At 34.1% G+C, this 19,021-nt stretch overlaps 1 protein-coding gene across 2 annotated transcripts in view; it reads left to right on the top strand.

The window, feature by feature from the left end:
• The window catches only part of DACH1 (dachshund family transcription factor 1), a gene marked incomplete at both ends in the record, with an annotated part of 446,771 nt that overhangs the window by 312,478 nt on the left and 115,272 nt on the right, over positions 1–19,021 (top strand). For both annotated transcript variants that reach the window (XM_081082371.1, XM_081082370.1), the window contains 2 exons: positions 308–443; positions 3,636–3,770. In XM_081082371.1, coding sequence (XP_080938497.1) covers positions 308–443; positions 3,636–3,770 — 271 coding nt within the window. The remainder of the gene's footprint in view (positions 1–307; positions 444–3,635; positions 3,771–19,021) is intronic.

Genomic DNA, 19,021 nt, shown 5'->3' on the forward strand with positions numbered 1-19,021 from the left:
ATTAATTCTTTGATGTTTAATAGGTTCTAAACTATTTCTCTTCTTTAGCCTCCCTTTTAATCCAAAGGGGGGACTGACATTTACCATTACTATAGTGACATTTACCTATAGAAACAATTTTCTTTCTAGCGTTTCCCTGCTTTAGCTTTGCTCAGGATAAAAGGTGTCTTTTAATACAGCTAAATGTCGATGAAAAAATGTGTTTATTGCCTCCATGCTTCTATATTATTGAGAAAAATCAACATTCCCTAAGTAAAGGTCAATGTCTTTACCTCTTTTCTCCCCCTCCCTCCCCATGGTGGTGTAGGAGCGTGTTCCGGACAGCCCCTCCCCTGCCCCGTCGCTGGAGGAGGGCCGAAGGCCTGGCAGCCACCCATCATCACACCGCAGCAGCAGTGTGTCCAGCTCCCCTGCGCGGACCGAGAGCTCTTCTGACAGAATCCGTAGGTCTCATACTTTTACTTGTCACCGTTTTCAACTTTATTAGGTGCAGCTGGCTTTTCTAATCAAAATGCCCTCATTCCAAATAGATCTCAGATGTATCATGTTCTGAGGCTCCGTAGCAATAGCCATCTCTCAAAATTATGTTTCCCAGTTTGCAATACCATGAGGTATGGCACCACATTAACAGGCTCCGATATAAACTCCCTCTCCTTGATGCCACACATAAAGATTTGAGCTATGAAACAGTTAGAGAAAGTAAGTAACCTTCTAGATTAGTTTCTGAAGTAAACACCTCAAACTCTCAAATATCTAGTGTCTAAGTATGCTGCTTATGGATTATTCATCTTCTTCCTCCTCCCTTCTTTCAATCCTACCCGTGACATTTTTGAAATTCACTATTTTTTTAAGATTCATTCTTATATAGACAAAGATATCCAGAAAGAAATAAAAAATAGATTTCCAAATAATTGATTTAAAAATATTTCTTAGTCATTCAAATAATGAATAAAGTAAAAGGCTTGAAATTGGTGAATTATAGAGTTTGAATTAGTAACAGTCAATAATGCATATTATTGTCATGTATTATTACTATTACATTCTAAAAGTAGGCTTATATTTTATTTCATGATTACATTTTCAGATATTTAATCTTGATCCTCATGGCCAAGAAAATCTAAAGTTAAAATGCCATTAAGTTAACTGGTTAGTGTGAGCCTGTACAAAAACCAAATATTGTTTTCTTTAAAAAAAAACCACACATATTAACACTGACTCTTTTTGTTGATAAACCAGTCTTTATTGTATCCTTCCTAGGATTAGGTATTATTTCCGGAAATTATGCTTAGTATAAACTTCACCTAATCACACAGCATTTATTGGAGTTACAGTTGTTGAGAACATTTTCACAATAGGAAAAATATTTCCTAAAAAACTATCATTATAAGTTATAGAGGAATACTTGCATACAGCAGAAATCCTCAGTATGAATAGTAATGAAGTGGATGAGTTAAATGTTAGGTTGATTTGTATGCAATAAAATTATTTTTAAAATTATATGACTCAACACAGTTCCAAATATGAATACTTGATTTGGCCTGCCTGTAACATATTTCCCTAATTTTGTAAAAGATGATTGCAGCTATTTTTTAATAACTATTCCCAGACCACCATTTCTGGAGCCAGTAAACCTCAGCTGCCACTACTTGAAAGCATTTTTCAAATAACATACTTTCTGTATGGTTTTATGCTATGCTGACACTAAAACTGGAAATTTAGTGAAGAATATTTTGCTTCATTTATAATTTTTAATAAAATATTGTCATTGGAAAGGTATTGTCCTAGAAAAATAAAAGTGTTTTTCCATACTATTTAAATGGAAATATGGACAAATAGGAAAAATTTGAGTTTTGTTTGTACATTCATGTTTTTTATTCATCATTGTATATTTTTATTCTTGATGAAAACAAGATAATTTTTTCATGTGTAGACTATCACAATTGTTCAAATGTAAATACTATAGAGACATGCACACATATAGACATATATATGCATACATATACATACATGTGCATTTATGTGCGTGTTTAATTTGATGTGTTATAAACTCATTTTAAACTAACATAAAATTTTCAAAAATGATATAAAGAATTCTTACATACACATCGCATCACCCAGGTTTGCACAATCAGTTGATCCCTTTGAAGGAGAGACTCTGATAGAAGGCATAGTGCCAACTTAGTGCCCTTATCATAGATATCAGCTTCTTTACCTTAAACACTTTATTGGTTATTATCTACAAACAAGGAATTTCTCTTACATAACCATAGAATAATGATCAAAATCAGGAAATTAAGATTATTATAGTACTATTTTCTGAACTATAAATGCTATTCTAATTTTACCAACTTTCCTGCTAATATTTTTTCCCTTCACTAATGTTTTTAATAAGAATTTTTTTCCTGGTCCCAGAACCAATCCAGGATCACATGTTGCAATTACTTGTCATATTCATTCCTTTAGTTTCATTAATTGGAGTAGTTCCCCATTCTTTTTGTCTTTCAATACTTTGACATTTTTGAGGCATGCAGGTCATTTATTTTGTAAAATGTCTCTCAGTTTGGAATTTTTTGATGTTTCCTCATTATTTAAGTTATGCAATTTTGGCCGGGGCCATTCAGACATGCTAGTGTGTCCTTAGTGCATTGTTTCACAAGACATACGATATTTCTCCAATATTTGTGATAACTGGGTTAAGATGGTGACCATCAGATTTCTGTAATGTATGGTTTATTTTATTTATGTTTTTGGAGATAATAACTATCCTGTGTCTCCTCATATCTTAAGACTATGTAATTAGTCTATTCATAAAAAGTTCACTTTACTAGTTTTAGAATTCCCCCATTAAAGATTCTCCCCTGAAACAATGCTTACTATGGTGATTTTAAATGGTAGCTTCTAAAATAGTATTGTGATATGTTAAAAATATTTTCCAGAGAAAGTAAGGTTGTATGGAATGATTCTTCTTTCAAATGTTTCGGCAAAATCAAGATTTTTATGGGTAATTTATTAAGAAATTTGTTGACTGGATTATGAAAATCATAAGGGTGTTTGATCATGTACCTACTATTTCAATAGTGATAGTTTAATAATTCAGGAAAGCAATTATTGTTTATAATAATTTAACCATTTAATAGATATGAATTAAATGGCACTTTATTTTAGAATTTAAGTTCAAATCCATTTTTAAGGAAGTACTTTGCTATCTATCAAACCTTGTGTTTTATTGACTAGAGTATAAATAAGGCACAGTTATTTCAGTACCTTGGTGAAAACTCTATTTGCCCTCTGATGCCACTAGAATTTTTTTTATTATATTTTAACTTCATGTTAAGACTTCATTTCTTGCAGAGTACAGGAAGCTTATATCCTAGGGAGAGAACATGACACACTAAAGATAAATTTGTTATGTTTTTATTATTTTTATGCTTATCTTCAAGATTGACCATAGTTATCAATTCTTACAGTATTCTTATAGATAGATTATAATTTTAAAGTTAAACCTATATATAACCATATATATATATATATATATATATATATATATATATATATATATATATATATGTATTTCGGGGGGGGGGTCAAAAGTTAACCATTATATGGAGTATTTTCTTTTGTTTTGGGCTTGACAGCTGTTCATCAGAATGGGTTGTCCATGAACCAGATGCTGATGGGTTTATCACCAAACGTACTCCCTGGTCCCAAAGAGGGAGATTTGGCTGGTCATGACATCGGACATGAGTCGAAAAGAATGCATATTGATAAAGGTAACATATTCATATGTGGCCCTGTTTTTCTGCTCAACATGTGAACTAGATTTTCATCACACAATTAGCTGTATTTTTACATCACATAAAAGATGGCATACAAACAGTTTGAAGTCCTATAGAATTAAGCATAAATTAAGCGTACTCAACAAAAAGGACATATGAATGAAGACCTGCTACTTTTCTCTTACACAACAGGTAGGTGTTAATTTATTTTCCAGTACATTAAAAAAAAAAAAAAACGAGAACTATTGGTTTAGTTATCCCTGAGTACTTAGGTCTGTTTGTCTTTCTCAATGCCCTTAGGGACACTTGTCACTTTACTTAGCATGATAGAGCAATAGCAATATACATATGATTATTATGAATATAATTAATATAATTATTTTTAATCCTCCCCTGAGGATATGTTGAGAGAGAGAGAGAGAGAGAGAGAGAGAGAGAGAGAGAGAGAGAGAGAAACAGCGATGTGAGAAACATTGATAAGTTGCCTCCTCCATGTGCCTGTCCAGGAGTCAAGCCTGCATCCTTTCAGTGTATAGAACGATGCTCCAACCAACTGAGCCACCAAGGCTAAAGTATTTCTTGTTTGGAATACAATACAGAAAAAGCACAATCAGCTGTGAAAAAGGAAAATAAACAAGATTGGGCATTTAAATAATTAATCAGAAAGAAATGATTAATTGAAATGATATTGAAATTAATTGAAATGATATAATATTTCATTGTTTGGCCTAAGCAGCCACTCTCCACTAGGGTTCTTTAAAAGAATAAAGCCCCACTGAAAATGATTTCTCAATTTTCCCATGGATGCCACAAGGAATAGGCAATAATATTTGGCATTTGAAATATATAATTAAACTCACTGATCTTTATGCTATGCTATACTCCTCTATCACATATTTGTGCATTGATATTAATTTATAGTGTTAGTTTCTCATTATTGCACATTTTTTGTTATTACGGATTTTTTAATTTACCAAAAACTAAATATAGGATACAGATAAGCCTGTAGAATCAGGTTTTTCTAATTATAGGAAATTTAAGATTATACAGTTGGACTAACTACTGAATATCTAAGTAATGTTAGTGTATTTCAGTCTTGGACTAAGAATATCAAAATGATGTAATCACTTGGTAGATATACACTGAAGGCCAATATGTAAACTAAACAATATGAAAGGCAAAACCAACCCTTTGGTTATAATTGTACAACTTTTATTTTGTTAATATTTTTCTAATTTTCCGTAAAATTGAAATTTTCTTCTTTATTTGTTTTCATAAAAACTTTCCTTCATTGATGACTTTGAAGGATTTTCTTTCATTGATGCCATTGCCATTTTAGAATCAGAAACTAAGAAGTAGGTAATGCAGGGGATTTATTTCAATCCATAAATATTACTTTTGTGGCATATTCTGCTTAGTGGGCAGTGCTCAAGATGTTTAGTTACTAATACACTTGTATAAAAAGTTTTCGGTTTGGTACTCTGAATTTGAAGCAGAGTTCTAAAGGCAATAAAATAGTTAACAAACTGGCCAAATTGGGATTTCCTCTCTTGTTACTGTTTTATTCTTAATATGCAACCCATGGACCATTTTTCTACACAACATATTTTGTAAATAACTATACCACCTACTACTTTTCTTAAGTTTGTGGAAATAATGTTTTGAAATATATTTCTTCCTATATGTTTCTCACTTAAAAAATTCTAATTTTACTCAAATTAGGATTGAGTGTTCAGAAAAATGGCTTTCTTCTTTTAAATTCTATGTTAACATTATATAAATTAATCAATAGTACATATTGTATACATGAATATTATAAATCTGAACCTGTATCTCATGTGACTATGTAGATGTGCATATAACCCACATATAAAGCCATGAGTATTTTTATTTTAAAATTCTCTAATATGCAACTCCTTTACTTTTATCCCTGAGGTATAATTTCTCTTGGTATATCTCAAAGTCTCTAATAAAACATTCTAAATTTCTACTTATGTGACTTTACTCTTCAGTTTCCCAGCCTGTGAAGTAAAGGTTTTGAACTTAATGCCAATGCTTTTAATTCTGAGTTCATAACAATGGGCATTATATGCCTCTGAATCCAGAGCTGTCTTAAGTAGATGGCAGATTTTACATGTGAAGGCAAAGCTTGGGTGAACTTTCTTACAGCACTGATTTTAATATTTTGTGAATTATATTTTGATAAGCAGAGCTTCCAATAATACTTTAATGACAACTTAAGAAGATCCCTACTATGAGATTCCCATTTTATACCTTTAATCATGAGCAATTGCTATAAAACATGGCCTTTAGTGTTTATATTTCTCCCCATGCATCTTGCTGACTGTCCTATCACATTGAACTTTCATGTTTCTCAAACATCCCCTGTCCTTTTCTGGATGGTTTCATTTCTTTCCTTACCTGGATGTAAATGTCTCTTTTCCCATTAGTCCTCAGCCCAAAATTCTTGTGGGTGAAAGTTTTGTCTTATCATCATCTTTTTACACATAGCACAGACTCTGGCATTAGTTGGGTACAGTAAATTTCTTTTCAGAGTTAAGTGAGATAATATATGCCCGGAGCATTTAACCCACATAAATATTCCATGAAAACTTTAGTACTCTCAAATTAGCTAATGGGTTTGTGGCTTGATTTTATAGATGGAAAAATATACATATTGTGAACCACTACATTAAATTATTATTTGTTTACAATTCATAATGTCACAGTTACTATGATTTATGCTTGATCCTAAATAGGAAAACTGACACCATAATATTTTTTAGAATGTTTGACTACATATGACAATGTTGAAGTGTGCACAGTTTGGGAAGAAAAAATAACTAAAGAAACTATGCTAATCAATTACTTTCATATCAATGTTTGTAAAAATAATTGCCAGAATAAATTTTTGTAACATCAAAATAATCTTAAATACAATTTATTGACCCCAAATTTATCAATAAATGTATTGAGGAGGTATAAATATGTTTGGCTGTGTAAAACATAGTAGGTATCATCTGTTAGATATAAATAGGTCATAATACATCGGGTCCAAAATTAGAGTCCACTTTGAAAGGCAAGAATTCAATTTTTGAGCCATTAAGGCTTGCCACTTGTAAAATTAACTACTCCAGGTTTACCTAGATAAAATTGACTTATTCCAGCATTTTATTATTACATAATTATTATGAATATTATTTAAAAAAATAGAGCCATTTATTGATGCCAAAGACCTCAGTGCATCTCCAGGACACCTTTAACTTTAAGATTTGGTAATGTTTGGACACATACAAAGAATCCTATTAATATTTGTGGTTACTTTTATGAGTTATAGGCCAAATATTTGAGAGTAGTCTTATATACATGACAAATAAATAATATACATTTGTAGTAGTTTTACTTGTGGTCAGATAGAATGTCTTTCCTCATGGGAAAACCATAATAGACTATTAATTATTCCAGTTATCCTGCTTTATTTTCTTAAGCCCTTTTGATAGGCACAGAACTCTCTTCCTCACTGATTAAAAAATATATTTATGTGTCATGCTAGTAGCTAATATTTTCATAGCATTAAAAGTGAGGTGGAGAGTAAAATACTAGTTCTACATATGAGTTCTGCATATAAATTTGCTTCATGTAATGATTTATTTATGAATTATTATAAATGCCTTTATGTTATTTCTTTCATTTAAGATCTATATTGGCATAATGAATTAATTATAATTAATATTTTATTCTGCAATTTATTTACATGTTGCCTAAGCATTTTTATTTGTAAGTAGACAGATAAACATCGTTCTCAAAGAATTGTATAAAATCTTTTCTTTTATCCATAATCATATATAGAAATTAAACATATATGTATATAAGCTATTAAAGTTCAGTGACTCAGAGAGCTTTCTTAATCTTCTTTTACCTAAAATAATAAAATATAAAGGCTGAGTTCCCACAGATATGCTTCATATGTTGTCATTTTTATAGAACAAAATAATAGAATACCTACAATGTCATATGTTTCAACCTAATATTTTGAATAGATGTAAATTACATTCTTTTAAATAGCTAAATTTAAAAAGGAAAGAATTACCATTTAAAATTTTGTTTCAGCCTTGCCTAACATTCACAGCCGGCATTTATTGAAACTTTTTTGTACTCTTACATGTGCCTACGGGTGCCCCACACATGCACGATCACACACCGCTTTCCCTTCATTTGATAGATGGAGTGATCTTACTTTGAATGTTTTGTTATGGGTTAAGAAGCAGAGTAATAGCCCCCTTGTCTCCTGTGCTTGAAGCGGTTTGAATTCCTCCATCAACTTGATGGAATGATTTAACACATTCATTCAGCCTAGTTTGCAGGACCTGTAAGATGGTAGCAAAGCACAGGTAAATCTTAAAGATGTTGGCATGGATTTAGAGGAATTTATATGACACATTCGATCAAAAGTGCATATGGAACTAGGGGCTCTTATGTTTAAATGCATCAGTACCTAATAGTATTTTGAACATATTTTAAGAGATCTTGTGCACTTATTCTGGAGACTGGGTCCAATGTTTTCCTTAGACTTTTCCTTATCAGCTACCTCTTCATCTTGTGCCCTTTGGCAGACTATTCCTAGAAATTCATGTGCTATTTCTGCATGTCATAACCTGTTTTGTTTCAGTAGAAGCCATATTTTAAACTTTCTTTAAATTTTTACATTACAATTGTTGCTATATCTTCTGCTACAGTTTCGGAATATTAAACAAGTACAATTGTTTTAACTACTATGAAATTGACAGATGAAGCTGCAAACCGAAAGCACCTTTCATGGGATTTTAAACACTATTTTCCTCCATATGCCATCCCAATTATTATTTAGATATTACATTCCTAATTTACTGTTAAGGTTGATTAGAATTCAAGCCTCTCAAAAGCATGCACCAAAGGTCTTGGGCTGTGGAAAACATTTTTATAAAATAATCCATTAATGCAGAGGAGTGCAACTAAATTAGTTAGCAATTTGCTGAGCATGAATTAATGAACAGAGCTTCTTCTAGCTCCCAGAGTTGTAATTTTCATAATAACCTCAGACCTTTATTTGGCAGGTTGTTTAGTTTTTTCGTTTGAAGGTTTTCATTAGTCTAATGAGGACTGTGCAAGGGCGAGCAGTCAGCACAATTTACATGGGGAAGCTATCATAATAAATGAAGCAATTTGAATAACACGCAAGGGTTTATGCAACAAGATAAGAAGAGATTGTAGAGTGAGATTTAGAGGTAACCAATACATTAGACCAACTAATAACTGAAGTAATCCCAATAAAAGGCTTAAGTGAAAGGAATGAAATTAATGATATATACAAAGTTGTAATGATATGATACATGATTCATTAGATTAATAAAATAAGTATTCAATTGTTTTTAGTGCTTTCCTCTAAGCTTTGTTTGTATCAGGCATTTTAATTACGATTGTTCACTGGATCACTTTGCTTAGTTAACTTTTAGACCATAGCTGAGGTTTTTAATGATATTTTCTCTTTCTTATTTAATCTTTATAGCCTTGATAGTTCAATGAATTAATTACATGCAGTATATTGTGTATGGAGATGCTTTTTAAAAGTAATTGCATATAGCTCCACCTAAGTGGTGATTAAACTTTAGGAATGAATGCACAATATGTTTCTAAATTTTTAAAACAACTCTCTGCTTCTATTCTAAATTGATGAAGTGCCTTGACATGTAGTAGATTAAAGTTGTTTTGTCCACTAATTTCATATCAAAATGGTAAAAGCTAAGATAATTTTATTACTAACTAGAGGCCCGGTGCACAAGTTCATGCACGGGTGGGGTCCGGCCAGCCTGCCCTGATGGGGGTCCATCGAGCTGGGCCAGTGGGGAAGAGGGACCAGGGGTGGTTGGCTGGCTGGCCCTGCCCCCTGATCGGAGTGTTGGGGGCCCAGTTGGGGCCCAGATCAGGCTGGTTGGCTGCCACAGTGTGTGTCATAGCCACCAGTTGTTCTGGTTGTTCACCCATTCTGGTTGCTGGGCTTTTATATATAGAGATTCTCAGACTAAGAAGAGACATTTAAAAAGATATTAGAAATTATTCATTTATAGCCATTTTAAATTGTTAAGATACAAGTTAGAAAATATATCATACAAATAGACATAAATATATTCCCTTCCTTACATATCCTTCAATTGAAAAATGAAATTTTGTTCATATTAGCTTGAAAATTATACTCTTCTGCAGGTAAGGTAGTCTGAATGTCCAGTGTGCTTTCTCAAGACCTTGAGATGAGGAAAGAGTTGATAGGATTTTTTAAAATGTTATAGTAAGCAGCATAAACTCTAGAAAGAGAATTTCATTTTTTGACACATTTGGAGCCAAATTACTTTAAAACTAAATAAAATGTAGTTTTCATCATCAGTGTGTATCAGCCTTTACCAGTCATACCTTGAGGGAATTCCACTTCTGCTCAAATATATATGGTTAGTGGCCAAAGTTAATGGACTTTTATGAAGTTTTTGCCATTCCATACTCTTCTACATTTTCAAGGATTGGCATGCTTCTCTTCCCCAATTCAAATTCCAGCATCTTGCTGTAGATAATGAAAAGGTAACAATTTTCATTTTTTTAAAATGAAGGAAACAGAGGGTTTAGCCTTCTTTTTATTTGTGAATGTGTTAAAAGAGAATTAAGATATATTTTAAAAATAGTGATGGCTAATATGTTGCTACCTTATAATTATATTGATCCTTAAGTTTTATAAATGAAAAAAGGGCAAAATTGAATTCTTTCATTGACTATATTTTGTTAATTATTTTTAGTAAAATATACTTCCAGAAAGTGAGATTTTATTTTACTTTCTGTCTTTGTCTCTCTCTCTCTCTCCCTCTCCTTCTTCCTTTCTTTCATTTTTTTCTTCCTTTCTGCCTGTATTTGAAGTATATGCATACAGAAGTAAATATAATTTTGTATGTCCTTATTATCTTTATATTAATTATAAATTTGAGAGAATATAAGACATTTTGAGATTGTTAGAGGAGCATGAAAACAAATATATACTTATTTGAGTTATACTCTATCCATTTGTTATATAATTTATTATTTACTAGAGGCCCAGTGCACAAAATTCATGCACAGGGGCTGGGGTGGGGCTGTCTCTCTGCCTGGCCTGAACCCTCTCCAATCTTGGATCCCTCTCACAATCCAGAACCACTGGCTCCTAAGTGCTCACCTGCCTGCCTGCCTGATGGCCCTAACTGCTCTCCCCTGCTGGCTGATCCCCCTAACTGCTCTCCCCTCCTTGTCTGATCCCCTAACTGCCCATCTGCTCTCCCTTCCTCTCCACATCTCAGACCCCAGTGCAGGAGTGCTGAGAGCTCTCTGCTGAGGCCCTGCCCCTGTCCTGATGCCACCCCCTCCGGGCTGGGTGGTGCTGTGGTCCTGCACGTACCTCTGCCAGGGGGGGCCATCCTCATGCCCCACTCCGGGCCAGGTGGCACAGTGGGCCTGTGCGCACCTCCATCTGGGGGCTGCCATGGCCCATCCTGTGCACACCTCTGCGGGGGGGTGGAGGGGGCACCAAAGCCTGTCCTGACTCCCCCCTCCGGGCAGGGTGGCGCAGCAGGCGGTGTGCGTGTGCCTCTGCCGGGGTTGCCACTCCTGGCGGCAGATTCATGTCCTGGTGGTGCAAGTCCCCACCCTCATCCCCGCCCACCAGCTCCTGTGCACACGCAGCCTGTTGAACGGTCATGACTGGGACACCATTAGGACCAATTAGCATATTACCTCTTTATACACTGAGTGGCCAGATTATTATGACCACCTGAACGTTTGTAGGCAAATTAGCTATAATTTCGCGCTGAAGTTACTAGAGGGCCAGACCATTATAAACCTCTGAATAGCACAACATACCTAAGTATCATTGCTGATCAAGTTCATCCTATCATGTTGATGGCGTATCCCAATGGAGATGGCTTCTTCCAACAAGACAATGTGCCACGCCACGCTGCTCGTATTGTGCAGGAGTGGCTTCAAGAACATGAGGGAGACTTTACCTTGCTTAGGTGGCCCCCACAATCACCAGATCTCAATCCAATTGAGCATTTGTGGGACGAAGTTAAAAGAGCCATCAGGCAGCTGGTTCCACAACCATCAAATCTCACAGAACTGGACAGTGCTATTCATCAGGCACAGTGTCAGATTCCTCGCATCACCTTTCAACATCTTGTGGAGTCAATGCCAAGAAGAATCGCTGCAGTATTGAAGGCAAAAAGTGGCCCAATGAAGTACTGATGGGGTGGTCATAATAATCTGGCCACTCGGTATATGTATAGATGATTATCATTCATTATTATCTATTTTACCATGGCAAAAAGTAATCTAAGGCTATTGTGAAAAGTTTCAATTTATACAATACTTGCATATTCATCTAAGAAATGATTATCACTGGAAGCACTCTAGCCCAGGGATAAAGAGCACAGCCTTGGAATTTGATCTCTTTGTGGTCAAGTCCTGGTTAAACTTGTAAACTTGGTAAATTATATAACATCCTTTCCCATCCTTTTTCATCTTTGAAAATTGGACAAGTAGTATCTGATATATAGTCACGAAGTTTTTTTTATGCCAATTAAGTGGCCAGCCTATTTAGATGTATTGTGCAGATGTGAGGGTCCCATCAAAGAACAGTGTATTGGAATGGCATTCAAATTGGAGAGGATAATGCAGTAATGCAAGGCTTAGTAAAAGCCAGACTGTCACATTCTGGTGCAGTATCTTGATCTGCTTGCTGAGATAGCCCATTGACTGATCCATCCAGAGGACATGGACATGTCTTAAAGTCACACAGATTAGAGAACAAGGTGGAGAGGGTGGACAGGTAATCTGCTACAGATCATAATTCAGTACTTTGCAAGCTCTGAGAACATGAAGTTGGGTCTGTGTTATTTACAACCAGATTGTCAGCAGATGTCATGACTGGTGCATTGTAGTGTGTTGAATAAAAGAGTTAATAATTTATCTGATCAATTGTCAACTGATGTAATTGATAGCACCAAAAAGGGGAACATGATTCCAAGAAACATTTGTGGAAGAATATGGGATACGTTTATAGTTGTAATCTTATATACTTATATATATCCAGGTAAATGGTTTTTTAGCAGCATTTTAATAAAGCTAACATTTAATTTATTTATTAGGAAATAATTTGTGATTACCTACTATGTGCTTGGCACTGTGCTTATTGCCAAGGTTTCAGAGATGAATTTTAATTGAAGAACATAAGACATTGTTGTGATTTGAAGATATACTAATGAGAAGGTTTTTTGAATAAAATTGATAATACTGTGAGACAAACCCATATATTGGAGTTATTAAAAATCACCATCATTCTTGTTTGCCTAAATCATTAACTATTCAAAAATGGTCATGTATCTCCTGGCTTTGTTTTTGCCTTCCATTTTACTGGCTATGCTTAATACACAGGAAGATTTCCATTCTACAGCCTCTATAGCTACCTGTAGCTAGATTGAGAATTGTCATAGGCAGTTGTGTACATCGCCTTACTGGCAACAATGAGAATTCGAGGGAAAAGACATGCAGTAAATTACTATCATGCTAAGGGATGGTAACATGTTAAGCAATAATATCATTTTAAGGGATAATAACATGATATCTGCCATGATAGGAGTGAGGATGTGGCACTTCTTGGGAACTCTTAGCAGAAATAGTCTGTTTGAACCTAGAGCTGAGGATGGAATGCTTTTCTTCTGAGTTTTACTATCATTTACAGGTAGGATGGAAGACTGGGCATGGTCTATGTCATAAATGTAGTTTTACCATCAAGGGGAGAATTTTTGAAGGCGAATACTGCTACATTCTCCAAATTGGTACTTTCCCTCCTTAATGTATCTAAAACAAAATTCAAACTAGGTCAGGTGGACACTTTAAGGGAATGAGTCTCCTTAATGACAAGTTTTAAATTAGGTACTATATGTATCACTTAGAAAAGTATTTGGCACAGAGTTATCTGCTCAAGAATGTTAGGTTCCTTTGACTACTGAGACAGAAATCAGGAATTGATATCTCTCTTCAGGAATGAAAGCATTGTGCAAATCAAGGGAGGGTTTATAGTTTTTCTCTGAATTGCAATTCATTTGTTCTTGATGTTTTTTATTTTATTTTAATCATTTAATTACTTTGATTCATATTTCCCATTCATATTATCTTTAGTAGGATCCAATTTGATGAAAACAACAACATTTAATTATTATTCTATGAAAAATCCAGTAAGAGATGTGTGCTGATTCCAGCGTATCCTCCGGACATTAATCAGAGACAAAGGACAATATATTTGTTGTTGTTGTTGATTTTGAGTTTCTAGTGGGGATCCTAAATCCTTCACATTCCAACACAATCAGTTTATGCTTTATCTTAATTTAGATGTAGTAGTATTCATGTTTAGGCAGCAGGCAAATGTAGAGAGAGGTCTATTTCAGTAATATTGGAGACATTCTCTTATTTACCATTAATTCCTATTCCTCAAGATTTAAATTAGGTACTCTATATATCACTTAGAAAAGTATTTGGCACATATTTCATATATAAGTTTCATTCTTCTATGACCCTTATGCTGAGAGCCTTCATAGGCTTGGAATAATTGCTAGTGAGACAAATAGCTGAGCTTTTAATCCCCTCAAAATGCCTATTTACTAGTAGTGTCCAAATTGAATCCTACTTTTGGCTTTAAATAGCCAAAGCTCTAGGTTTCCTTATTAGAGATAGACTGGCTTATGATTGTTTCTTTTATCTGCAATGAGAAACTCTATGGTTAGAATTTGGGTTAAAGTTTATATTTTCTCTTTGCAGAAAAAATTGTCTTGTTACAACATCCATGTAGGAAACACTCACAAATTGAACACTGTGTTCTAGGAATCATGCCCATGGTGGGGCATGAAATAAACCTACTCTCATTTTGACCATCCCCCAAAGAGAGGTATTCATTTACCAGGGAATAATTTAAAGTTGAAAGTTCAGAATCATTATAATGGTATTATCAATAGTCAATAAGAAACTATCAACACATGTACTTTTTCTACTAATTATTTATGGCTAATAATTCAAAGTCTCTGCCAACAAATGAAGACATTTCTAGCATGTATGAAATTAACTCAGATAATTAAAGATAGGCTATATTTCTCATTGTCATGGAAAATGTTTATCTCTGTAAAATGCTAATTCTTTTATACTTCATGTACAATTTTGTAGTTTTTAAAGTGGAGAAAAGGACTGGGCAAAGATTAGTGATTTTGCCATAAATGTCAATGAGTTTTTAAGAGCATATTAAGCTAAACAATGTTTAAATGTTTTAGAACCTCCATGGATACTGCAATAACTCATTTTTAGATCTCATGGAATCAACATAATTGAATCAAATTGCAAAGCAAATTTCAGGGTGTTTTTTTTTAATAAAAAATTACCTTTTAACGTCATGTAAAAATGCCATTGAAATTCCAAGTGGAAATTTTATGCTTTATATTGTTATTATTTAATAATGACAGAAGGCCTCTATTTAATAACAGCAAGTAATTGATATATTATCATAATATGTAAAATGCTATAAATGAATTAGTACATCAAATGTAATCTATAGAATAAGATAGTATATAAATTACAAATCCAGTATGCTTCTTGTAAAAAAAATGTTAATTAAGATCTTAAATAGTCAAGTAATGCATTTTAATTGATATTTTCTAACATCTACCTTTTTATTGAAGTTATTGTAAAGTTTATTTACATAGTTAAAATCTAAAGTAAGTCATGCCAGTTTTTTAAAAAATATAATCATAACCACTAAGAGAAATTGAGACATACAAGAAAGTTTGAGTCAGTAAAATGTAGTTTCAGGCAACCTAAAAATGCTTCCTTATATAACCGATATTCATTATCACCTAAGGAAGTGATCACTCTTTCTTAAAAAAGCATTAGCTAGTAAATCCCTTGCATCTAGTTGCAAAGCATTCTAAAGTAAATTTTCCATAGAACCATTAGATATCTAGTTTTTAAAATATAATTGTTAATGAACTCCATTATCCACAAATATTTGTATCATAATTTGTACATATTAGTTATGAAAATATTTCTAGGGGAATAATGTATTTTATGGTTACAGAATATTATTTCTTTCTACTTAATGAAAAATGCTATGAAATATAATACTTTATATTTAACAGAACTTAAGAAACAAGGCATGCCACTTATAATATATGTATTAATAGGGCATATCCTATATAATAAAAGCCCAATGACCGAAACAGCAGAACAACCAGACACCAGAACTACTGCAGTCCCTCATCCCAGCCGGCCCTGCCTCCCAGCATGGACCCCCACCCTGACCGGGGGCATGGCCAGTCTGCAAACTGCCCACAGCCCCTCACCCTGGCTGGCCCCATGCCATAGCAGGGACCCCCACCCCAATCTGGAGCCCCCATCAGGGCAGGACGGCTAGCCCCCACCCATGCACTGGGCCTCTATCCTATATAATAAAAGGGTAATATGCAAATTGACCTTAATGGCAGAATGACCAGAACAACCACTAAACCAGTCACTATGAGGCACACTGACGACCTCTCAGTCTCTTTTCCCTGCCAGCAGGCTCTGATCGCCCGATGGCAAACTGGGAACCAGGGTTGGTAGCAGGGGACATGGGTGGCGCCAGCCCAAGGCCCCTACCCCACCAGTCACCCCACACATAGAGGGCAACTGTGGTGGGGACAGGGCCAGTGAGCGGACAGGAATGGCCGACCTCTCAGTCCCTTCCCCTGGCTGTCAGGCTCTGATCGCCAGATGGTGAACAGGAACCAGGGTGGGCGGCGGCGGGGGGCAGGGCCGGTGAGCTAGCCGAATGGCCCACCTCTTGGTTCTTCCCCCTGGCCAGCAGGCTCCAATCGCCTGATGACAAATGGGGAACTGGGAGTGGGTGGTGGCGGGTGGTGGGGCCAGCTTTGGGAAGCCAGGGAAGATGTTCCTGATCGCAGGTCAGGCCTAGGGACTGTATCTCAGCATGAATTTTGTGCACCAGGCCTCTAGTGTGTGTATAAAGAAAGATTTTATGAGATTACTAAATAAACAACCATAAAGAATTTTGATCCTCTTAGTGATCATGTAATTAATGACTTAAATACTTACTTCAATTTATCTTAGGCAGTATTCCAGTAGCTGATTAGTGAGTTTGGTACATATTATATTTTTATGGTAGACCCAATACCCTAATTTGTGTAACATAAATGTGCATAAAACAAAATCTACAAGTTATTATAATGTTCATAGCTCTATAAGATTTCAAAATAATTTTATTATAGCATAAGAATTATGATTTATATAGAATGAAAGGACCACAGATCTTTTGTTATGTACTACCAGTTTCATTTATTAGTGATAGTTATGGTGATACATGCTTCTGTGATAACCCACATATAATATCTGTCCTAAGAATGACATGACCAAAGGCATTTGTAATTATACTTACTTCTGAAAGATTATGGTTTATAGTTAAAACAAAAAAGGCATCCTGTCATTTTCTAAACCCGTTAAATGTGACAGAATCTATTTTTCTGCCAACTTGTGAGGACCAGGCAGAAAGCAAATTTGCTGTGGTCAGCTAAGTGTAACCACTGAGCAGGAAAGTGAATTTAATAATGCATTATTGTTCTTCACTGAAGGTGAACTGTTACAGTGCCTTTGTTATAGCAGACTTTGCCTCTGCTTAGGTTTCCAGATGCTGTATAGATTACCTGATTAAAATCTCTAATGCGTGATAAAATGTACCAGGTATACTTTTATATTAACATAAATGCATCCACTTTAGGGTCATAATACTGAATCTAATTGGAAATATATTCCAATTATATTGCCTTGTGAACTCATTATAAATAAGCATTTGCTATTCAATATAGAATAAATGACATGGAAGCACAAATTTATAAAGCTTATCTTAGACTGATGGTGAATTTTGTAGATACTGAAAAAATCTCTAATAGTTTATGATGTAATTAAGAATATGATTTCAAGTCATATTTATTTATTTTGCATATTTTAAAACAAACTAACCAACAGAAGACTTAAAAATTGGTTCAGTTCTTTTATAACTACATTTTTTAATGCTCTTTCTTTTTCCATTCTAACATAATTTGATGCATTTTCTTCTGACTACATTGATTAATGGTGAAACTTTAAAAATTTTTTGCTTGTATTTAGTTGAAATATGATCAGTAAAAAAGTAGAGATTGGTATTGTTTTCTTTCTCTATTTTGCTTAAATTTAATTCATTAAAACATAAAATAGATGTAAAATAACATCTTAAGAGAATTAGGAAGAAACGCCAACTTTATTTTGGAAATCAAAAACCATGGGGGGTTTGTTTATATAGATTACTTTTATCATTAAAAATTCATATATGATAGAGGGTCTTATTATTAAGATTTTCAGAGTTCATAAAAATATTGCAAGTTGTAATACTCTGTTAGCCAAACATGTTATAGATTCATGGTTGAGGATCAAACAGTTAAATTTGAATTTATTTCTCAGAAATTTTACTTTCTTTTAGTGAGCCTTTTGAAAGAAATATTTTTGTAATCCATAGCTGGAAGAGTGCACATAACCTAATCTTTGGTGTCACTGTTGAACTTCATGATAAAGAGGCAGAGAAAAGCATTTTTCTGAATATCAGGAGCACCCATCGATGAATATCACTACGAGCCATAGAACATTCAAGTTCAAGAGACAGGAACAAGTCAGGAGTTGACAAAATAAATAAAAATAGCAGTACACCCAGTGTGAAAATGTTTTTATAGAACAATGAATAATAAAAATGATTTCTACCATTTATTTCCTCTTAACATATAAAGGTATGTGAGGATGGCAGGACCACAATAATTTCAGCTATCTTTGCACTTTAATATATAGATATTAAGCATTTTAATCCTATTCAATAGATTACAAAAGAAAATATAATCAACTGTGCAATATTGAGGAAAGAGAAATGAATTATAATCTTGTGGTAAATATAGATATGAAATTGCCTTAAAACAATGTAAACTTTTTAATTACCCTGTTAACCAAGTTAGTCTCTTTATTTAAAAGGACAGGAAAGATTTTATTAAAAAATGAAATGCAAGAAAAATGTAATGTCTTACCTGACCCTGAAATCTTGCTTTCAAAATTAAGTAAAAAGTTGTTCTCTGTAGACAGGTGCC

This window comes from Myotis nattereri (assembly GCF_964212035.1).
Source record: "Myotis nattereri genome assembly, chromosome: 2".
In the NCBI taxonomy this organism is placed as follows: Eukaryota; Metazoa; Chordata; class Mammalia; order Chiroptera; family Vespertilionidae; genus Myotis; species Myotis nattereri.